We start from the raw sequence: 24865 nt of genomic DNA, 5'->3' as shown, positions 1-24865 counted from the left end.
GCCGACTTACAAAGAATCCTCTAGCCTCCCCAGCCTCCATCCCTCCCTCTCCCAGACACCTCAGCTAGATCGCAAAAACACTCGTTTAGCTAAAATGCGGGGCGAGAGGAGTGCAGAGGCAAAGGTCGCCTCTGCCATTCCTCCTACTCTGCATTTGATGGTCTCTGATTTCAGAGGCTTACAGCTATCCCCATAGGACTGTGCCCTAAAAGTATTCTTTTAAAACACAGAAATACTTGTTTGTGGCAATGCAAAAACTATATTGTAATTTATCAGTGAACAGTATGTCAAATTGAAAAGACATTATGATTCAGTTATGCATACCTGAACCAAAGCTTGTCCTTCAGCCCTTGAACTTCTCACCAAATGGTTATTATTTGCTCCAATAAAGGAATGCTGCTGTCTGTTCTCTCCCTTTCCCAGATTCTGGCTGTTATGGAAACTGCTTACTTCCTGGTAGCCACTGTCAGAGTACGAATTCATCTGTGTTGAACTTCTAGAGTTACCCACGGATCCTGAAAATATAAAGCATAATGAGACTGATGCTATTACACATTTGTGAAAAAAGTCATTGATGGATAAATCTCAATTTATTTAACGTTTATATAACAGACCCTCACTTTCATGAAGCGATGTTTGCTCTGGTGAGTAGAGATTCCTTTGTTCTGGCTCTGTTCCAACATGATAGGAAGGAATGTGAACACTCTCAGATGTTCTGAGTTTATTTACACCTGTGTCTGGCAAATCTGAAAGGAGAGTTTCATTAGTCAAGAATATATCTACATCTGTATCTCTTATCTATCTATTCATCTACGAATACATTACATGATTTCAAAATTTCTGCTCAGTTTGATTCTACATGTTATCAGTAACAAAGAGATTGGATATTGTATAATATTGTATAAATAAATATATATATATATATATATATATATATATATATAAAAAAAAATAGAAAGATGTATAGTTAGTTCTGTGAAACTAGTAATTTCGATGTGAACATTCAATTCTTGGGTTGGGGGGAAGAGAACTTCCCAGCACAGGTGGTGTTTTCTTCTTATTTTCAAACACATAGTACACATTTCCTAGGTAGGCAAATTCTGAAGTCGTTATGGAAGAACATATTGTCAACTGTGATATTCATTTTTGTACTTTAAATAAAAAAACAAATGTATTTGCTTCAAAGTCTTCTATAGCTTGGATGATAAAATTAGCATGGCAGAAAAGATACCAGAAGGCATCATCAGTAACTGTTTCCTATATGAACAAAGTTAAATCTTGTTCTCAAATCCTAGGCAATAACTTACTTTTCTCTAATTAACAGCTATATTAACAAAACAACTAGAAAGGTTTTAGGGTAAATTCCATTTTGAGGAGTTTTTTGAAAAGTAGAATGAACATGGTACTTTTATACTGAGTGTATTGGTCATGTCTGAAGAACATTAAAACCCTGTGAAATACCCTCTACTTCCTACATATCAGGACAAGGGCTCATCCTGCCATCCTTTTGATGGTCGATGGATGAATTTAGGGAAGGTGATGTGGAGGCAATTACAACTCAGGAACTTAATCTAAATTAATTAAAGTGCTCTACATCTTCTCTGAAACCTGGCAAGAACAAGGTCCTTAAATCTCCACAACACTTACCCAAATCTGTTTAAACCAGGGGAATATATTTTTTGTTGTTCCTGTTGCTAAACACTTGGGAGTGAGAAATCCTTGACAATCTATCGCAAATTATCCAGCGACCTACCAGTAGTTTTTGACCTACCTTCTGCCCACCCCTGAGCTAAAGGAATAAAAACACAGAAGTTCCTTAAAGTCCAATTCCCAGGATAATCTAGTAGTGGTAGAGGAAGAAACTTTGAAGCTGTAACTGGATGCTTTCCATATCTCTTAAATGAAAGGCATTTAAAGGTTTCTGCACCAGGGAACCATGAAAATAAATGAGACTGGAGCTTAAGTGGATTAGAGTTTGGGGACTTTTTTGGTTTGTTATTTAGAGAGTTCCCTTAACTGCACAGCTTGGTGCAACAAACAGCCATCAGTTTGGGCATTTAAATCATGAACAGGGAAAAACACTCTAACAAAGATGCCTTGCACTGAATGAAGAATGCCAAGTTAGTCATCAACTCAGTTGTATGAAAGTGTTATTTCTGTCTGTCAAATTATACTGAAGAGGTGCACTAGAATTATAGGTTTAATCTAAAAGGTCTGACTACTAGGAAGTAACAGCTGCATAACATTTAGGTCAATTTACATTATGTATTTGATTTATATCCCAGGGATCAGGGAGGGTAACATTTCATATTTAACACATTAAGAGAGCAGATAGACGGTCACTTCTGAACTCGGAGGTGATCGCCTATCCAATGCATGGCAGGAAGAGCACGAATGATCTGCATCTTGAAGCTGACAGGGGGAATTCCTCCCTCTTGTACATCTTGCTCTGAAGACTAGAACATATGTGGGTTTTACTGAGTTCACCCTTGAGTGGTTCCAATTCCATTTGGGGGGATCTAGCCAAAAAATAGTAAGTGGTGACATGAGATCAGAGTCCATTATACAAGATTTGGGGGGTGGCAAGGGGGTTCAATATTGTCACTAATGTTATTTATCATCATCATCATCATTATTATTAATTTCATTTCCACACCGCCACATAGGCGAAGCTCTCTGGGCAGTTCACAACATAAAAAATACAACAACAGGATTATATAACATTATGATAAAAACACAGTCTAATTTTTTTAACATACAAAATTTAAAACAATTCAAACTGCTAAAAACAGTATCAGTAAACAACTTTTAATAGACCTGTTCAAGACAGCAGACATACATGCCCCATCATATGTAATTCAATGCCTGGAAGAAGGGAGCAGTCTTAATCTGGTGCTGAAAAGATGACAGTGTCGGTGCCAGGTGGGCCTCAGTGAGGAACTCATTCCACAGTTGGGGGGGGCCACCACTGAGAAGGCCCCTTCCTTTTGCCACCTTCTGAGCCTCCCTTGGAGGTGGCACTGGGAGGAAAGCCTCAGGTGCTGATCTGTTGATTATGGGAGTTGCTTTCTAAAAACCTCTGGAGGGTAAACATTTCCCACCCCGATCCACGATGACATCATCTGGAACTTTTCAATTCAGTGTCATCAATAGGCTGATCATACTTTGCTCTATATTTCATTAACTATGAAACTGGGAACTGCTGTCTTGGTATGAAGCCAGTATTTAGAGGTGGTAGTCATGTAGAAAAGATGGAACAGTCTGAGGCTGAATCCAAAACAAGATGAAAGTGATGTCAGTGGAGAATTCAGATGTTGTAGAAGATGTCATGGTCAAATGGGCTATTAGTTCATCAGACCAGGTTCATAGCTTGGGAACATTTCTGGATCTGACATTGCACCTACAGCAGTGGCATCTTCTATCAGTTTCATCTAGTGCATAGATTACATCACTTTTTGGAGACCTTTCCACTATCCATGCCTTTGTAGTCTCTCAGTCTGACTATTAAAGTGTGCTCTATAAATGGTTGCCCTTCAAGAAAACTCAGAGGCTTCAATTGGTGCAAAACACTAGCAAAATACTAGCATTCCTTGAGACATGGGAAGGAGGGAAAATATCCAACTAATCCTGCAATGGTCGCATTGGCTACCCATTAGGTCCTGGTGTCAAATCCTTAAAGTCTTTCACAATATGGGACACTCATGCCTATAGGGCACCTCTCCCATGTTACCCCTGGCAATTATACATGACTGCCCTACACGTATTACATCATTGCATGAGGTCATGTCAGCCTCAGCAAAGAGCGGGGTAGTGGGGGTGGTGGGAAGGGATGGATTACTGGAGAAGGTTTGCTGAAGCATGTTCCTGGTGGCTTTCAGAAGCTGCATCATGACCTGTGTATTTAGAACAGTGTTGAGGTCAATTGAGCTGGGGGTTTAATTGCTGCTGTTTTGAATGTGGATGTTTGTAATTTTGTTTTATTTATTTAAGATGATTATATCCTGACTTTTGGTTTTTAACAGAATTCACAAGGCAGCTTCACAGTATTGTGATTATAATCATGATCATGAGCCACCCTGAGAATGGAATGTGGTGAAATAAATATTTTAATTCAATATATTTTTAACTAAATGGTTTTCACCTTTTGGATCTGGTGAAAACATGTTTGCTGAATAAAAGTGGACCTAAGAAAGATTCAGGGGATAGATGAGAAGAAGAAAAAAGAAAAGATATTACCTAAGGCAGGATTTAAAGTGCCACATAGCTAGTTTCAAAGAACCGTTCCAAGTAGATTTTCAGGGTTTTTTTTCTAGATCAACAGTCTCCCACACTGCTTGGCAAACCACTGGTGAAGTGAGTCTGAAAAGTTATTTGTGAAGTAACATGGCTGTTTAAAAAGGAGAAAAACAATCAGATATCCTACTGGACATGCACAACTCCTTGGATGTGCCTAATGTAGTTTTTTGGATCAGAGTCTAATAATGGTAAACTTTCAAATACAGCTTAATCTTTTCATCTTAATATCTTCCAGGAGAATGGGGTTGGGAGAAAAGGGCCTGATCCAGTTCTTCCCTCATCAAATATAACAGGGGCATTATAGGGCCCTTCTTGTTATTTCCATGGACCCCTGAATCTTTAAATGGCAACAGCATTAAGGGAAACTTTGGTTCCAGCTTTTCCAGCAGCAAATGTAATGGACCTGCCGCTCTATCTCCAGATATAGGTGCTGCTGTTCTTTATATTAAAGCATGAAGATAATTATGATTATATTGCTAAAATGTATATGGTACACTGACTTGAAAGGTTCAAAGATGTAAGAAAATATCTTAGTGGAAAAAACACTATGGCCATGATCCAAAGAAGTGTTCAATTAGTTCTGCATGAACGAGAAAACTTTGGGCTTGTATTTCTAGAACTTTCCTTTCATACCACATTACAAACTGCTGCGACTTTCAAAAGCAATTTGTAGTATGGCATGGGGGTCTGTTTGTTTTCTAAAATTCACACTGGGCATGCCAAGCCCTTGAGCATGCCTAAATTAATTCTTTTGATCCTGGCTCAATGCTGATAAAACAACAACAAAAGACAAAGAAGAAAACTGCTTTGCAAGTTCAATTAATATGCATGCATGCATGCATGCGCACACACTGATATAGTATGTGTATATGTGCACATAATCAAAGTACATAATTGCTGAAAACCAATCTTTTAAATCAAAAGAAACATGATTTCAATGTATAGTTAAAAGGTTGTGATGGAGAAAACATGTATTCAATGTATAGTTAAAAGGTTGTGGTGGGATGTAGCAAAGTCACACACACACTCCTACCTGTAGGAGCAATTGCATAAACTGAAAATTCTTCATAGACCTACACTTGCAGCTTAGAGGATTTAAACTTTAGAGTGAAAAAGTTCCATTTGCAGTTATCTTTCTTAAAAACTAGCATTTTACTTTGCTAATAAGCAGCCTTCTAAGAAGCTGAAAAATGTTAAGGATTTACTATGCAAGCAAAAGTTAGCACCTGCCAGACTAGCTATAAGACGTTAATGGGCTACCTATAGCAAAAACAGGAACATTATCATATTTCAGTTTGCTCTATCTTTTCTGGTTGGTTCTAATCCAGCATCCATGACAGAAGTTCACTATATACTGTTTGAAGTCCTTATGAACTAATGTTTTGGTTGTTTTTTCTCCTATTCTGCTTATGAATAAGCAAAATGGGGTGACTGTATAAGGCTCCTTTGGACTTTGTTATGATAACCACAATTTTTGCTTGGTGGAGAACCACAATGTGATTCCTAAATGCAACTAATTAAATCCTTTCCACATATTAGCAAGGAGCCGGCTATAACCACTGAGTTTAATACACCATTAATTTTATTTATTTTAAAAAAACTTATATCCTACCTTTCTTAAGGTGTCTAACAGAAATCAGAAAACACAATAAAAACAAACAAAATAAAATAAAAACAAATTACAAAATGCAATTAAGTCAGCATCAGTAAAGATATCAAAATCAGGGTAAGGAACACTGGTTTTCAAACTTCCTAACCTCAAGGAATTGTTTCCACATAGATTTATCTACTAAGGAACCCCTGAAAATTCTGTAGGTTTCTAAGGGCACAATCCTATCTAGATAGGCAGCCACCTCCGAACTCGGAGGCGACCACCTATCCAAAGCAGGGCAGGAGAAGCACGGAGGGGATCATTCCCTCTGCACTTCTCCTGCCCTGCTTTTTCTGCTAGACAGCCGATTGCGGCTGTCTAGCCACCGGAGGAGGGAGTGGGGAACGAGGCTGCTGCATGACACATTTGATGTGTTGTACAGGCAGCTATGCTGTCCCCGCCCCGGAATGCCCCCAGCCATGCCTTTTTCCAGCCCCTCCGCGCTCCTCTTGCGAGCATGGAGGATGGGGTTGTTCCGCGCTGCCTCTGCGGCAGTGCGGAAGTGGGGGGAGGTCAGTTTTCCAGGAACCAACCTCGGAGTGCGGGCTCCAAGGTCGGTATGGCCGTCTAGCCACTGTCTAGCGGCCATAGGATTGCTCCCTGCAGCACATTCTATGGCCCTCTGTCAATTTGTGAGCTATACCAGCCAGGTCCGTTGGGCTCAGCTGTCACCCATTACAAACTAACAGTGCAGTATAAAACAATGCACACTATGCACATTGCAGGAGATTATTCGTTACTGACATAATGCTTTCTTTCCTGCAGCTTGTCTTCCATTACTGATCTTCTAGCTCAGAGGTGGGCAGCCTGGTTTTTGCTGAGGGCTCCATTACCTCACAGGTAATCTGTCAGGGGAGTGCATGTAAGTGGTGGGTGGGACCAAAGCCAGCAGTGTGCAGAGCCAGGTGTTTGGCTCATCCCTTTCCTCCATCTCTTTCTGCCACCTGCTTTTCTCTCCCTCTTTCTTCCTGCTTGGCAGCTACCAGAAATGGGACAAATCACTCTTGCCAGAGGTCTGAACTAACTGCACACAGAGGGGTTTTGAAATTAGGCTGACGGCCACATGTGGTTTTAAGGCTACAGGTTGCCCAGTTCTGTTCTAGATCATCTCATGTGCATGTGATGAAGAGGACTTTATTCCACAAAAGCTTAAGCAATAAATAAATTCTCTAGTCTTTACAATGCCACAAGCTTCTTTGTTGTTTTGATCTTCTAGGAACACAGTTTGAAAACCACTGTATTACAACAGCAGTACGTAGTCACAGTCTTGTAGGATCCACTTGTTTTTCATTAGAACCCTAAGTCCACCAGCTGGAGCCAGGTGCAAAACAGTGGCTCAGGAAGATGGACTCAGACCAGCAGAACAAGGTGCCTCTGAGCATATGCTCAGCCCATAAATTTGTTTTTAGTACCAGAATTGGTGCTTGCACACAAATTATTTCACACATAAATCTACATCAATTTCCCTGCAGGTTTTCTTGTTTTCAGCAACCAAATTTAGGAATGAAAAATGGCTTTTGCTGGTGCTATTGTTAAAGCATCCGGAGTCTGAAACCCTTGCTGATTTACTGCAATTTACCTAGAGATCTACTAGTAGTTCCCGATCTATCTTCAGCCCTCCCCTGCATTACAACATAATTCAAATGATAGCTCCATAATAGATTATTTGTAGTCAGGTGGACCATACAAGTATCCAATTGACTTAAACTGATTCAGCAATAAAAATGTTAAGGATGGAATTGTATACTTCTTGCATCCACAGTAAAAACTGTAATGCCATGTACACACAGGCTTGGATTGCACATCACAATAAACCAGGGTTCCAGGGAATCTGGCTTATTGTGACTGAGCAAGCCCAATTGCTCCTGCTTGGCTTCTCCTGCCTGCAGGTATGGCTAAACAAACCATGGGCCCTCTGTCCATCGTTTGTTTATTATGACAATTATTATGTCTCTTCTCAAACAAGCCAGAGTTATAAGCTATGGTTTATTATTGGTTATGACGCTAGTTTTTTGGGGGAGAGACAAGCCAAAATCCCTGGGTTGGATTTTATGATAAACAAATCATGGATGGAGGGTCCATAGTTTGTTTAGCCACTCCTGCTGGGAGGAGGAGCCAAGTGGGCACTATTAGGCAGCATGCACCAGCACACTTGCTCGATTACAATAAACCAGGGCCCCCCTAGAACCCTGGCTTGTTGTGATTTGCAAACTGGCCCAAAGTGAAATAGATCTAACACTCATCAACATGATGGTGTACACAGAATGCACAGCTTTTTTCCTAACTTGAAGAGATATCCATAAGCGCAAAAAGTCATGTGAAGTGTCCCTGACACATCAGCAGACTACAAACAGAACAGTTATAGCTACTTACACTGAATATATATTGATGGTAAATGTGTAAAAATAAGCCTTGCAAGTATATCTTTATGGATATAAAAAACTTTTTTTGGGGGGGTGGGTGGGAAATATACTTCAGAAAAATTTGAAGTATTTATTCCAAAAAATACTTTGATGTGAATAAAACACATGTAACATTTCACATTCAATGCAACACATATCAGTTTGCTTCAGAACAGTTAACAACATTACATGAAAAAACTATGAAATCTGTGGCATTTTTAGAGGGCACACCATACATACAAAACAACTGTACCTGCAGATCTCCAGGGAAATGATTTCTCAGTGGAACTATAGGAAAGGAAACAAACAAACAAACTTTAATTCCTTCCAAATGTTGTTTTCCTTTCATTTTCCTTTCATCATACACAGAGTACGATCAGTGCTCACAGGTTTGCAAGGATCCCAATAGGGCTGAACAGAGCTGCACTTTTCCCTTCTACCCACTTGGTACAGAACAGTCGAAGGACTGCGGGTGAGGTGGGGTGTCTATGTATGCCTCCCATATCAACACTGTGAAGGCAGTAACACATATAAACAGTGCTTCTAAAGTTAAGTATTTTTAAGTTCTATAGAAATCCTATTAATTTCAGTTGGAGAATTAAGGTAAATTGCACCAATATTTTGAGCCAGCTATTTTTTTTTAAAGAGCTTTCTTCCCTCTTTCATACTGAATAATAAAGTGTACTAAAATCTTTCACTGCATGAATGTCATTCATTTATGCAAACTTGTTTACTCTTTATAATAGGAGCCTTTGTTACTACTCTTATGCCATAATTCGGCATATTTCAAAATCAGTTTCTGTCAGATATCAGTATATAATGAAGTACTAATACATTAACCTGCACAGATGAAATATTCACATTTAAATGTTTAGATATATTTATATGTCGAAGTAAAATTAAAAGGAAAACCACTTAATTTATATTGATTATTTTACAGACTGCCAGTCAGTGCAAGAAAATATTTTAGTATTTTGCACACCACACTGCCATGCATAAATCCAGAAAACTGTACTACTTATTCAAATATGTTTAATGCCAACTTTCAATAAGGTGCAAATAAGAACAGAATTAAAGTTTCTGCTCCCTTCTATAACTGCATTAGGTGTCCAGCACAACTATAAAATCAACTTTCGAAATAGGCGATTTGTGTTTCCATTTTCCACTCTGACCGTGTAACATATACAGCCTGACTTAAAATGTATGTTTACAACTAATGTTTTGATCCTAATCATATTATGTAGAAGAAGCTGTATTACTGAAAACTCGGCCCTCTCCATTCCTGAGGCAAGGATGCTCCCTCCCCTAACTCAGTCAATACATAGTCGACTAGTTATTAGCAGAACCTGCATGGAGTTACATATCCCTACCCACATTCTACCCTCAGCTCTTAATACATAGATACATGATACTAAACACACAGAAAAGCAGGATATTAAATAAATTTTAAGAAAAACTGGATCAGGGCAAACAGTTTGCCATGAAGTGCTGGTGGGAAATGAAACTGCCAGTTCAGCATAGCAGGATCAGGAGCACAGCCTGATGCACCAGAGCAATAGAGATGCATTTCTTCTTCACTACCACTGAGAGCGAAGCTGATGATGGGGCTTTGCTTGCCCAAAGTGACAAAACCACATAATCAAATCTGACTGGCTATGTGGCAGTGTGACATCACCATAGTCACTACATGATCCCTACCTATCTGGAATTAGTCACTGTAGAAGTAAGAATCCCTAAAAATGAGTCTGAAGCACAATATGTGAAGGCCACAAGAAACAAAGTGAAAGACTGCTAAGAGGATTTTCACAATCCTCGAAAGCCCAATTTTCATGCTGAAAATAAAGTCTCATGAAAATTTAGCCCACTGCTAATATTAATGACAAAAGGTGAATTCCTGCATTCCTGTGGGATATGGAGGGCCTGTGTGTGTAAGCAAGAACATCAGATTCCCTATTTTTCCCCTCAACAGTGTTGTCATCATATGAATACTGTAAAGCTCAGCAAAACAATATGAGATCAGCAAGTAATGCAGTGATTTCAGTAAAATAATAGCAATTCCAGCAAAACATCAACAACGCCAGTGAATAGACCAATGTGAAAAGCTTTGGCATTTTAGTAAAAAGATAATAATTCTGGGGAAATATCCTCTGTACACAGTGGATCAAGCCAAAAGAAACATATGTCCGCAACCCTATCAGCAATATACATTCCATTTCCTTATAAAAGCATCACCAGTCTGCTCTTTTTATATATATAACTTCCATTCTCAGACTTCTTCCTATGACCAATCTGTCTATCTATCTAAACTTACTTATTGTTGCCATATGGCCTGGTTGCCTGAGTTATGACCAGATTCTAACCATGCACCTGCTGCTTATTTGGTTCATTAGCTGACCCAGATCCCCAGCTTTCATTCCCAAGACTCCAGCTCTTATAGCAGCCTTCTCCTACAGATGTGTTGGACTTCAACTCCGATCAGCCCCAGCCACCATGCCCAATTGTCAGGAATGCTGGAGGTTGTAGGCCAAAACAACTGGAGGGCTCCAGGTTGGGGAAGGCTGAGCTACAGCAAGGTTTGGCAACTGCTAGCTCAGAGGCTACGTAAGGGAAGAGCTGGAGTTCAGTGGTGAAACACATGCTTTGCATACAAAAGGTCCCCAGTTCAGTCCCTAGGAGCTGGGAAAAACTTCTGCTTGAAACCCAAGAAAACTGCTGCTGGTCAGGATAAACAATATTGAGCTAGGTCAACTATGACCTATGTATATAGGAACCAGTACCATCTACCTCATAGTTGTATCCTGTATCTCACCCCCTCCCTTCTCAGGGAACAGTTGGTCTGTGGAAGGAGACTGAGTGGCTTCCAGAAAGTGAGATGAAGATATGAGAAGTTGGATTGCACTCCAAAGTCCTCTGCACATTTTTACTTGGCACTGAGTAGCAATCTGTTTCAGATGTAATGTGTGACTCTCTTACTGTACATGCTACTTTTGTCTGGCCTGTACTGCATCAATGTACAAAAAACTCCAGGGCACACTCCAGCTTCGTGTAGGAAATTAGCACCAGCCAGGCCACAAGAGTGATGTATCGCTTCTGAACCAGTGGCTGAATCTATTGCCAAGTAGAAATGCTCAGAAGACTTTGGCATCCCATTGAATTTCATGTGTATGTATCCATGTGTGTGCCCCTGTAACAGGGGGAATACATCTTCAGGGGTGGTAGTGAAGCAGAGGGTTGGGACCCATGCTGCCCCATCAGTAATTTTCTCCTCCTGCCCCCCAGCTGCTGTTTGTTCTGAAGATGCCATTGCAACAAATGGCACTTCCAGGGGAAAACAGCAGAGTCAGGGAAGGGATTTTCAGCACAGTGAAAAATAGTCAAGGCTGTTTCCTACAGGCCAAAGTCCTGATCCCCTGGCAGCTTCCATTTCTATACAAAAAATAAGTACAGGAGAGTTTCTCATATGTTTAATGTATCATCATGTTTGACCCTGATGTGTAGGCTTTAGCTGAGAATGAGATTCATTTTAACCAACTAACGTTATTCAGTGTCTCAATACTTCTTTAAGGCCACCAAAAATGGTTGAGTAGGTAGTGATGAAGATTCATATCTATAGGTATTATTGATTTACTGAAGGGGCCGCAATCATTTGTTCTCATTAATTTCAGTGACAATTCCATAAATGCAGTCTGCTGAAGTGATCGGTTAGACCAAAGGTGATAAAACAGTATATGAAAGAATCCTCCTAGCAGATGTTACTGACATACTATCTTACCATTTGGAAATGTCATCTGCCATCCCTTCTCTTTCCTTTTTGTGTCCCTTTCCTCTAAGTCTTAGTCTGTGCTTTTTTACAGTTGCAATGAGGGCAGGGTTTGTTGTTTTTAGTTTGATTATGGTACAGTGCCCAGTGCCTGAGGAAATATTATTATTAGGAACTATTATTTATTATTAGAAATTGGAGATTCAGTTCTTGAGAATTATTCTTTGGCATCTACTTTGGGGACCAGTGGTGGTAGCTTCTGTCCATATATATTTTAGGTTAGGTTTGGCAGAGATCTTTCTCTGGGAATTTAGCGAGATTCTGAAAATCAGTGCTTAAAATTGCCTCACTTGATCAGACAAGGGAAGTTTTCCCTAATCTAGTGTTCTGTTTCCCACAAGGGAACAACTAAAGGAAATCTGGAAGAGCAGAAGCAGGGAATGAAGGTGGCATCCATCCCTTGTTGCTTATCTCCAGTGTCATACCGCCTCTATCTGCAGAGGTCCCATTTAGTTATCATGGCTAATAGGCCTACCAACAGCAATTCTATGTAAAATTGTCTAGATACTTTTCAGAGGCATATAAGTTAGTGGCTATTATCACGTTGTGCTGCAACAGTGAATAATTACAACAGCTAATTATTCCTTGCATGGTGAAATCTATCTTGAACCTGCCACAGTTCAACATTGTGAGACCCAGAATTTTGATAGTATAAGAGAGGTAGAAAACATTCTCTCTATCCATTTTCCAACATTCTTAATTGAATAAATATCCTGCCTGTCTCATATTTTTTTTTCTTAAGCTAAAAAAAGCCTCAACTGCTTTAGTATTTCTTAACTAAGGGCACAATCCTAAGTAGATAGGCGGCCGCCTCCGACCTCGGAGGCGACCACCCATCCAAAACAAGGCAGGAGAGGCATGGGGGGGCATGCCGTTTTCAGCTGTCTAGCAGTGGGGGGAGCGGCGACCGGGAGAGGAAGCTGCCTTGTGACACATAGGATGTGTCTCTCCCTGCCCTGGAATGCCACCCCGCCCCTTTTCAGTTGTTCCACGCTCGTCTTCTGAGCATGGAGGACGGAGCTCCTCCGCACTGCCTCGGAGGCAGCGCGGACAAGGAGAGAGATCAGATTTCTGGGAACCTGGAACAGAGTTCCTGGAACAGAGCGTATCCTATGGCCCTCTAGACAGTGTCTAGTGGCCACAGGATTAGGGATGTCAGAGAATTCCGCCACGGATCTTGGTGAGGCCGAATGCCAGTGCATTCGGCCCCCCGAACTCCGTGGCGGAATGGCCTGCCACTCCCCTGCCCCCCGGCGGACCCCCCCAGGAGGAGACTTACCTGGGGCAGATCTTCCGGGTGGCGGCGGCTCCTGCAGCAGCTCCGGCGGGTCTTCTGACCGACCGCCACCATTTGCAGTGTTGTAAAAACAACAACAACAACAACAACAACGTGATAGGCTACGTAAATCTTTACGTAGCCTATCATGGCTGGGTTTAAAAAAAAACCAAAAAACGACATGATAGGCTACATAAAGATTTACATAGACTATCATGGCTGGATTTTTTAAAAAAACAAAAAACTGCGTATGCAAATGGCGGCGGCTATGGCCGCTGCCATTTGCGTTCCTTATTTTTGGCCATCTTAGTCTACGTAAATATTTACGTAGACTATGACGGCGAAAATAAAGGGGAACGCAAATAGCGTAGCGGGTGCTATTTGCGTCCCTTTTTGATTCGCCGTTTTAGCCTACGTAAATATTTACATAGGCTAAAACAGTGAATCAAAAAGGGACGCAAATAGTGTCTGCTATGCTATTTGCATTCCCCTTTATTTTCCCCGTCATAGTCTACATAAATATTTACGTAGATTAAGATGGCAAAAATAAGGAACGCAAATGGCGGCGGCCGTAGCAGCCGCCATTTGTGTACATGGTTTGTTTTTTTCCCCCCAGAGCCCTCTGCGGCCGGAAATCCGGCTGCGGACGGCTCTGGCCTGGCTGGGCCTGGCCGGCTGCTCTACAGAGCTGCCGCAGAGCACAGCCGGCTGCGCAGGATTCCGGGGGGGAGGAGCGGATTGCCTCCCCCCCATCGAGGATTCCGGGGGGAGGGACGGAACGCCTCCCCCCCTCAACATAATCCGCGGAAAGGTAAGTGACTTTTGTACATCCCTACACAGGATTGCTCCCTCCGAAGGCATTCCAACCGCTTTTTGTACCTTTTCCAGGTTTATGTTCTAGCCACTTTGAATTGTGGGGTAAGCAGAACTATACACAATACAAAAAGCATACATATATCTGAAATATTTTTAATTTTACATTATTCTATAATGCTGAGAATTAAGGTGGTGGATGGGGCTGGTTCCTTAGAACCAAGCTACCTATCTTAAGCTTCCAGATATTGCTTTTTCATTTATACTCTACATCAAGGGAGTATAAATGAACAATACATATTGTTTGCAAGCTAATTTTGACTCTTTTGGCGCTCCATAGCCACTACGGATGCCATTTAATATTTTTATAAAACAATTTTGGAGATGGGCGCACGTGGCCCATCTGGTGTGCGCCCCTGCTCTACATACTTCAGGTTGTGTTGTGGTGCCATACAGGAAATAAGCTTTATGGATTCATTGACCATATGCAGGAAGGCCTGGGCTGAATTATGAGGAAGGGGACCATAAAGCCCACAGACAAAAACAAGGAGCACTCCTGTATTAATATTATGCTAGTCAGTCTGTCTGTGCATTAAAATAATCGGAGAAGACTCTTCTCTGTACAACTCCCATAAGAGTAGTACCTTGAACAATTATGGAAGAGAGGGCCTTCTCTGGCGGCACCCCAATGTATGCCCACCCACAGGAGATATGCATGATGCTAACATTGTACTCTTTTTGGTGCCAGGTGAGAATCTTTTTATCTGCACAGGCATTTTATAACAAACATACAACGTTTTTATGTTTTAAGATTCAAGTTTGTATAGTTTTAGCTGGTTGAAATTTGTTCTATGCTTCTTGGTTTTGCTTTCGATATTTAGAGTTTCAGTGTTAGTTTGTTTTTATTATACTGAATTATTTTTAGGTAATTTTATGTATACTGCCCGAAAGCCTTTTTCAGATGAAGATGTGGTTTACAGATTTTCAAAATGAATAGGTTTCTGCATGCAGTGGAATGCTGGATTTGGGCTGGGACTAAGTCTTAGGGGAAACTGAACTAGATTAACTTTTGCTGTGACCTGAGGTGTGTTTTGTGCATGATATTTTTGGATGGAAATCCAAACTAGTAATTAATACAAAGTGGCTACATGTGGTGATGGCATGGTGGTGATAACCTCTACTTCAGCATTTTAAAACCACTGTTTAACAAGCACTGTTTTATTGCTTTAAACCGCCTTGAGTACTCTTGTTAAAGCTGAGGGCTGGTACAGAAATATTTTATAAATAAATAAATATTTTATAAATAAAATAATACATTTAGCAACTCTGAGGCTGAATCTACTTGTTTGTTTGATTTGCGGGTGTTTTTTTTAAGGGAAATGTAATTAGGGGGACTACTTACTTGATTGCAGCAGTGGCACTGGGGGAGGGGTGGTTAATTAACACTTTCCCTTTCAGCTCTTTTCATATCTGGAAGGCACCAGGCTGGAGAAGGCTGCTGTAGACTCTCATTCTAAAAAGCTGGGGGAATGACTCCCTGTGGACTGTTGACTAGAAGGGAATAAATTCATTAATCTACTATCACCCTCATCTTCAACCAAGGATACAGAAAACCTGTTTCTTCATTTCGCGGGTAATATCCAAATTGGGAACATGTATGTGAGACGTTTAATACATCAGGAACACATGCATGCATCTTGCTGCAAGGGAGAAGTTCAGCCAGGCCTGGTATCAGCACCTGGCATCCTAGCACACCTGCTGAATCCCCCATTGCAGTTGATGTCAGAGTGTCATCATTTTAATTTCCCTCAATGCCCCAGAGTAACATTAGATCAGGCCTTCTGGGGTATTATCAGCAATTAAATGGCAGCTCCCTGCTGCCCTTGAAGTGCTGCTGCTGCCATCACCACTGCCAGGTAAGCCCAAAAGGGCCCATCAATGTAAGAGGGGGTACACCAGAGATAACTGTGCCCAGGTCTCCCTCAGACCTGGAGCTTGCCCTGTGCTCAACTTCCCACTTCCTTTGTTACACAGGAAGCACAAAAAGAGGAAGCTCAAACTCCTACTTCCCCTGCTTCTGTTAAGTGCATTTAGTCACCAATCTTCTTCAAGTAGCCATTCATTCCCCCATGTGCTGTGTCAGCTAACCTCTTTCTATAAATTAATACCAGCTTCTTAAAAATAAAGGTTTAATGTTAGAAATGAAAATTTTAATCTCCATGACTATATTTTTTAAAAGTCTGCGCAACTGAAAACACACACACTAAAGGATAAGAAAAAGCCAATAAAAAAGGAACCCACACACATGATTTTTCAATTCTCATTAAGTTCATAAATCAAGTCTCCCCGCAAATCATAGCTCACGATTTTGTTGTGCAGTGTTAACTATTTCCAAAAAAAAAATATTGCATACTTGTATATCTTCTAAATGAAATGTGGTATCTGTACAGTAGCTTAATTATATGCACCAAAAAAAACTTCTAATTACTGAGGCCCTTAATTTCATTTTCTCTTTCAAGCATAGCCATTGGTGCTAAACAAATTACCCAGTTCAGGTATAGACCAAATTTAGGAAAATGTGCAGCGTTTGAAGATTCTAGGTATTCATAAGGAAGATTCTAGGTATTCATAAGGAATGGAGAAAACATTCCTAGGACAGAAGTAGGCCTTTCTTATTCCTCATATGCTCTATCTCAAGCTCTGATAACTTATCACTGTCATCTTTTCAGCTTTCCTGGATTTTCCTCCCTATTTACAGAGAATTTAGGAGATTACAGGTGCATGCACAAATATGAGAGAATGGGGAAAATAAAGAGATGGAATAACCCAGGAGTGTGGGGGGAACACACTGAAGAAGCAACTGGGCTGTTGATGTGTTGCAATAACAACAGTAGTTGCCTAGGGAGGGAAAGGGTTGGAGGTTGATGAAAAGGGTGTATGTGAGGAAATTAACATTTTAAGGTTTCATGCAAGATCATACATTTCCAACAATAAGGGTGAGAGTCTACAATGACTTACAAGACCATAAGTATCCTAGCCAGCATACTAGCGGAGAAAAACAACCAGTTGAAAGTGGGCATCAGAAATAGTTTGCTATATGTCACTTAGTATTTTTCACTTCTTATGTAGATAGTTTGTTGTCACTGCCACATAAGGAGGCAGTATACAAGTAATGTATCAATGTTAGAGGAAGCTTTTCTTATTCCTTCTATGTTCCTTTAAGGACCCTCCAGGCCAGTTCTCTAAACTAGCAGACCCAAGCCTGCAGCAAGCCTCTCTAAGAGAGGCATGGATTGTTTTGCATTAATTCGTTAATTCGTTATATTTCTATACTGCCCCATAGTCGAAGCTCTGTGGGTGGTTCACAGAAAATTACAAACCATTAAAATACATTATATAAAACATAAAACATGCATGTAATAACATAGAACAATAACACACACAACAGCAACATATATCTAAAACAAAAACAATCAGCCAGAGACAATCAAGAGACTTATATGCTGCCAAACGCCTGAGAGAAGAGGGCAGTTTTAACCCACCTGGCGCTGAAAATATGACAATGTTGGCGCCAGGTGAGCCTCGTAAGGGAGGTTATTCCACAAATGGGGAGCCACCACCGAGAAGGCTCTCTCCCTTGCAGGAGAATAAGTATCTATGCATTAGTACATTTAGGACTCAATTGTATGCATGATTACACAGAAAGAAGTTCTACAACTCCTAGCATTCCACAGCCAGCTGAGGAATGCTGGGACTTGTAGGACTTTTTTCTGTGTAAACATGCATAGGGTTGCATCTGTATTGACTGATCCAGCTGACACAGCATCAATCAACCCCAGCCACGGCCAACTAATGAAATATAGAATTCTATTCCATATTATTAGTGCTGGGTTATTGACAGAACAGTTTTTCCACAAAGATTTTTATTACTTGGAAATTAGAATACTTCCCAAGAACCCCTGTTCACCCTCTCCTCCATTCCAACTTGATCTAGATAGATGACATGCATGGCACTGCCAGTTTTAAGATTATGTAATGTTTTTTATGGTCTGTGGATTGGAAATACAGTACTATCTATTCTGTAATGTGGAAATGTTCCGTTTAAACATAAAAATAAATTTGAGTAGCTCTGTTCTAAACCCATCAACACCTACTCTCCAGATGGGTCCTGTTAACTGAATATCATGGCATATTTTGATAGAATTTATAGTGGTTACATTACAAAGACTGTTCTTAAATATGTCCTCTTCCATTAATTTGAGAAGGGTTGTCATATTAATCCAGAGAGGCCCACAAAAAAGAGTGGGCTGGAGCACTTTATTGATTAAGTTATTTGCTGTATAGCAATAATCTTCAACCTTTTCAGATGTATGATTGCCTTTAATCTAAACATGCAATATGAGAACCTCTGCTTTTTTCTTTCTTTTTTAAAAAACAGTCCTGACCCACCACTTGAAAAGCTATGCTTTAGGGTAAGTTTGCCTAGGCAGCACATTAGATGCTTTTTCCTGAAATTCAAGCTTATTTTGTAGTTCAACAGCTGGCTCTTTCTTCCTCTGCCCCATAAAACACAGAGACTGGAAAAATAGCTTATGTAATTCATATAAAAATGTAATAACGTAACAGCCACTTAATGAAGATTGTATAAAACAAATGGGATGTGTGTGCTAGAACACATTTAGATAGTTATGGTACAATAGGAGGCTTGGGGACTGGTATGATGGTGGGAAAAGGATATATAATAAGGAATACCTCATTAAGTTTTAGAAAATGAACAACATTTCTTAGCCAAACATATCATTTTTAATACCAAAGACACAAGCAATTAATTCTAAAATCTACAAAAATATTTTAATAGATGCTCTTTAAAAAGAGAACATCCAAAGGGTGTATACACACCCCATTTCAAATCTACCTTAGCGATCACTTACATGGTATCTAGTTTACTCAATGGATAGGAAATTATTTTTATTGTTTCTGCAGAATAAAAGCGTGAACTGATATCATTCCCTCTATTTGCAAAGTGCCATTGTTATGTAGCCAAAATGGCACCATCTACATACAAGAGGGAGGTATCAGGCTTGGGGGAACCCCAAGGTTTACAAAAATACCGCCACACACAAAAAAACCTTTAGAAAAGCACTGGGGGCAGGGGAGACCCAAATACAGTCCAAGTGAGGTCTAAGTATGCTCAGGAGCCATGAAACACTGAATCAGTTGAAACAGAAAACAGGGTGAGGGGTGGAGGTAGATGGAATTGCCTGGCTAGAAGTGGAAGGTGAACCCCGAGACAAGATTCAAAATGCCACTGATCATCAGGCAGGCAAGGCTACTAAGAAATAAGGCAAAGAATATAGAGGGGGTAAGAAGGAGAGTGGAAGGTGAACAGTTACACCTCTGTCTCTCTTCCTCTGTTATCCTTTGCTATACTTCTTTCGTTCTCATTCCTCCTTTGAGAGAAACTAGCAAAAGTGGATGGAAAAAGAGACACAAAGAGATTAAAAGGATACAGAGAACCCTACTTGTCTGGATAGATCATTCCCAGTTCACACCAAGAAGATGGAAATGAAAGATGCCCATTGAAATCAATGAAGTGTTGGGAAAGGATGTCAATGTGAACCCCCCCCCCCCAGTTAGCAGCAACTTTAACTCCAAAGCAAATGAAGTTAATTGTCCTAATATTGCAGGTTGGAAGGTGCTGGTGCATGGGGGAAAGAGGATTTTGACAGTTCTGCAGCATGGTTCACGTTGAATTTTTCAAGTTAGGCTCTGATTTTTTTTTAAATGACAATCATGCAGTGTTACTAGGACATGGCTAACTTAGAACAAACCAACGACAAAACAAGGAAATATGGCCGTGTAGAATTATAAAAATCAGAATTTCTTATTGGTAGGTGTTCCTTAGATATCAAAATTCTGTTCAAAAGGGTTTACACAATATTTTACAAAAGTTTTCATATTATGTCAGAATGCAATAGGAATATATGGCAGTAGATTTTATATGCAAGTGTTTTTATGGGGAAAAGTACCATAGTTTAGGTTTTCTCATAATTTGCTGGAAAGCAACAACTGTAATACCTTTTCGGAAAGTTGTTTACAAACGAAGATAAAAATATACAAAGATGTCATGAAAATGCATCAAACTTTCATTATTCCCAGGCTAGGCTATTCATTATCAGCATGTTTTTGTGAATTGGGCTTACCACTGAACTTTCTTACACCCCCCCCACCCCACTTTCTTAGATGTAACTACTGCCTAGATTGAGATCTGGACTATCATTAGGGCTCAGTCAGGTTTGCTCTCAAACCAGGACACTGAAATGTAAGTAGTCAATTTGCTATGTTCTGTATAGATCAGATGTTGCAATCTTTATTCAGGTCATAGAGTAAAGTTTAAATTCGATCTAAAGGATATGTTTGTAGAAAGTTTGTTTTAGAAAAAATGAGACTCCAAAATAAGATGGTAACTACCTACCCTACCCTCTTACTTTTGACCCTCCTCCAAGGATAGGGAGAGCAAGGGAATGTGGAGGAACCAATCTTCAAGGAACCACATTCCCCCTAGATCCTGTAACTCTCCTGACTAATCTTGTATTACTCCAGCAGTCAATAGCCAATTTAGAATACTTATCTACCACTTTTTAACAAAAGGTTCTCAAAGTGGTTTACATAGTATAACAGGGCAACAATTAAAACAGGGCAAGAATTAAATTCTAAAGTTTCCACTACAGTTTTATAGGCACTCTTCCTTGAGTCTTGTAGGCCTGATTTTTAAAAACTCTTGGTGCAGGAGTATGTTAGAGGTGCTGGGAGAACAGCGCTGAAAAAGGTTGTCTCACCCATCCTATTGTTGCTTTGCTGGGCTCAGAGTGGGCAAAAGGGAATAAGGTTGTTTGTTGTTGGGTTCTAACCTAGCACAATGTTGTACCATATTAGAACAAAAGATGTAGATCTTGAAGAAAGGGGCAGGAGGGTATAGGTTATCCTATTCCCGCCCCTACTTTCCTTATCAAAATAAAGTCTGATGTGCTGATAGTACTTTCTTCTTCCTCCAGCTTCACCCGCTAACCCTAAATTTTTAATTTAAAGCTACTTCTGGATCATTAAATGTTTTCTATCTTTCAGAACTATGGATTGCCTAGCAAAGCATCTGAATATGGTTTTCCCAAGGATCGTTACTTTTTTTATTAACGTTTTATTTATTCTGAATGCATAGACAATCTCAATTTCCCCTCTTCAGCTTCCCCCCCCCCACACATTAACCTCTGCCTCCTCCCATATGATTGAAAAGTAAGATCTACAAATAGATTATAAAAAAATTAAAAAGACATATGTATCAGAAACATACATCATACAAAACAATTCTGAGTTACAGTTAAAATTCACACAATTGACATCCTCCTCAGGTCCAAGGGATATCCAGTTAACGTACTGTTCCAAGAATCTACCCCTAAACACTTATACATTTTTCCAAATGTCTTTGCCTTATACATTTTTAACAAACCAGTATGGAAGCAAACCCCATCCCCATTCTGTGGCTACTGAGCATGCTCAGTTCGCAATGGGGTTTGGATGGGGGGTTACCCCCTTAAGTTTTTTTTTAAAGCTTTTTTTAACTTCTGCAAAATGCAGCATTCGCCCAAGCATTCTGACACTTTCCACTTGTTTCTTGGTAGCCTATTTTGGCTACAAATCCCAGCAGCACTCACTACTGAGTTAGCTATTAGAGGGAGTTATAACAGTACAGATAATTCTTCTAATGCTTCATTGAGTATGGAACCTATTGCACTTCCTATTGCCCATTACATGGGCAGTTCCTTATGCCGTTCCTGTAGAAGCACAAGGAGTATATACTATGCTATGCATCTGTTTGTTGAAGAGAACCTGTTGATGTGACACTGCCCTCCTCCAATAATGCACTAATGTAACGCATTTCAACAGGACAAAAATATTCAGCTGATTGGACCAATGAATATACCCAGCCCCAATACATGACAGGACAGATGTACTTTGTGCTATTCTGTCAAAGTGTTCGATTAATATGCACGATGGCAGCTGTCTTACTAAAACTGTTCCATCAGGCATCTACTCCTCAGATAAAATGCTACCAGAAATGCATATGCAGACAGTTGAGCCATTCAGTTATAGAAACTTTTCAAATATTCAATTTATTGAGTGTTATACTTCACTGACCTAGTGCATAAGTTATATACTTCACCAATAAAACAGATTATTATTTTGATTTATATTGTGTACAAGAAATGATCTGTAACAAATAACAAAGAAAATAAACCACCCAAATATTTCAAAACTACTCAGTTTAAAACTGAAATCTTCATCATAAGGCGACACTATTAGATTGGTGCAGCCAGCTGAATGCTTCAGTTTAACAAGAACGCTGGGTGAATTACCTAAAGCATAAATGCTCTACAGGAGATTTAGATATACATTTTTAATTCCGGCTGGTGGGGACCATTACAATTTGGATTTTTACATCCCAGAGGAAATTGACTTGTGGCATAAAATGTTTGTGAACAGAATGGCAATGAGTAGAAGTAATTAAAAATGGCTGCTTCAAGAGCTTTGCTTCGGTGAACTGCTCCAAATAAACTGCACTTCTGGAGATATACTTCTCCAGTATTCACTGGCTGGAACTGGTCGACTATTTACTGTACTCCTATATATTTGCTGTTTCAAAGCAAACATAATTACAAAAAACTAAGGCTTTGTATGAAACTTTGTATATTCATTTGTGACCAACATATTTGATATATTTAGAATATTATTCCTGATAGTAGTTAAGAACATCTTATTATGCCATGGCAGAAATGGGTTTACGCTTGCCTGTGCATATGAATCCATCCTTCCAATAAAATCTGGGGAGGTTTCTGGGGAGACCTCTAGGGGTGACAGGGGACTTGAATTCAAGGAAAGTGAAAGGAAGAGGTAGATCCGCTTCAGTCTGAGTGTGCGCGCACTGTGGAGAGACTGACATTAATTACAATATACAGAAGGTACGTATGCTAAATGGTATCCAATAAGGATGGTACCTGCTTAGAATAGACATGAAGGTGTTTCCTGGTAGAATACTCAGACATAGAAATGTATTCCAGGGGGAGCAAATAAGGACAGGTTGCTTACCTGTAACTGATTCTTTGAGTGCTCATCTGTGTATTCACATATATGGCTTCTGCAATGTGCAGAGCATCATTTGGAACATTCTAGAGCTGAGCTATTTTTTGGTGGGAATCCTCCCTCCCTACTGATGTATATAACCCTGTTGTCTCCACTCATTTCCCAGTCTGCCACAGTGGTAGCATCAAAGATCAGCAAGACATCCATAGCATGAGTGCGTGAGAGTACACAGATGACCACTCAAAACCACAGCTGCAGGTAAGAAACTTGTCCTTTTTCATCGTGATCCCTGTGATGCACACATAACTTTCCAGAGGGGGTGGTGGTGAATGTCACGCCAAGAGAGAGGAGAGGATCACCTGACCAAAAGCTGTACCTGCGCTCCCCCTGGCGTATATAATGCCAGATGAACATGGGAGGGTTATGCCTATGTTGCTGTCCAACAGGAGTTGGGGATAAGCATCCTTTAAGAACAGCAACAGAAATCACCATGGCTTGAGTGGAATGGCTACACACTCCCGTGGATGGAGGGAGATGAGCAAGCTGGTAACAAAGGAATGTGGTGGGTAAACCCCACTTCATGAACCCCTACAATGACACCAGCAAGTCTTTTTCTTAGGGTGCTCTTCAGGCGAAGCTGGAATGGCCTGCTTAGATTTCACCTTCTTAGGCTTATCCAAAGCCAAAGACTGCCCCAGAGTTGAGCAGACTTTGGACTTGTCCTGAGCTGCTACATGCTTCAGTACTGATATAGATTCTGATGGCAAAACCCTGCACTCAAAACAAAGAAGCCGCTTGAGGGACAGGTTCTAATTCGGACAGAGTGGGCCTAGCCAGGTAGTCCTGTGATGTTACTAAGGACATCGAAAGGGCCAGCCACAAACAAATTGATGAGGTAGTATGAAGAGGTCAGTTTGGGGTTGATGAATTGGCAGCCTTCAAAGCTTGCTCCTGCAGGACTAATCTTAAATGAAATGATCTGTTTCTCCGAGCCTGATGCATAAAGGCTTGACAGTGGGAATAGGAATGGACCAAATGGCCTTCCCCCATGTACAGAAAACATTGGGAGTGGCTGTCCATGGAGGAAATCTTCCCTGTGCAACTAGTACACTTCTTAAATAGCACCTTGGAGGCTATAAGCCTCCTAGGCACACCACAACAAAAAACTTGCTGGAAAAATTAAAATGGAAATGGAAAATAAGAGTTAATGCAACAAAGGAAAGAAAGAGAAAAAAAAAAGATGTCAAAAAGCTCAACAAGTTCCAGAGCTGAGCAACCTCAAGAACCAGAGAACGTTGCTAACACTGCTATGTTGGACAAAAAGAAACTGAACGGGAATGGCAGGATCACATCACTGAGCGTGTGCAGTGTGTGTGTATGTGTGTGTGGGGGAATTGTTCAAGTCTAGAATGTTCTGAACTATAAGTAAGTACAGAGAGATCAAGCGGAATAAAACATTCCACTAAGACTTA

At 40.3% G+C, this 24865-nt stretch overlaps 1 protein-coding gene across 4 annotated transcripts in view; it reads right to left on the bottom strand.

Moving 5' to 3' along the window:
* The window catches only part of PKP4 (plakophilin 4), a 163746-nt gene that overhangs the window by 60531 nt on the left and 78350 nt on the right, over positions 1-24865 (bottom strand). Inside the window, exons 4-7 of one of the 4 annotated variants that reach the window (XM_084811199.1) lie at positions 8603-8637; positions 4237-4387; positions 615-746; positions 325-515 (exon numbers count right to left, since the gene is read on the bottom strand). In XM_084811199.1, coding sequence (XP_084667325.1) covers positions 325-483 — 159 coding nt within the window. In that variant the 5' untranslated portion in view covers positions 484-515; positions 615-746; positions 4237-4387; positions 8603-8637. The remainder of the gene's footprint in view (positions 1-324; positions 516-614; positions 747-4236; positions 4388-8602; positions 8638-24865) is intronic. The other 3 variants (XM_084811189.1, XM_084811160.1, XM_084811170.1) reach the window with 3 other exon arrangements.

This window comes from Heloderma suspectum, chromosome 1, assembly GCF_057233095.1.
Source record: "Heloderma suspectum isolate Gila_16-S chromosome 1, 16-S_ref, whole genome shotgun sequence".
In the NCBI taxonomy this organism is placed as follows: domain Eukaryota; kingdom Metazoa; phylum Chordata; class Lepidosauria; order Squamata; family Helodermatidae; genus Heloderma; species Heloderma suspectum.
This window is presented reverse-complemented; position numbering and strand designations above follow the sequence as displayed.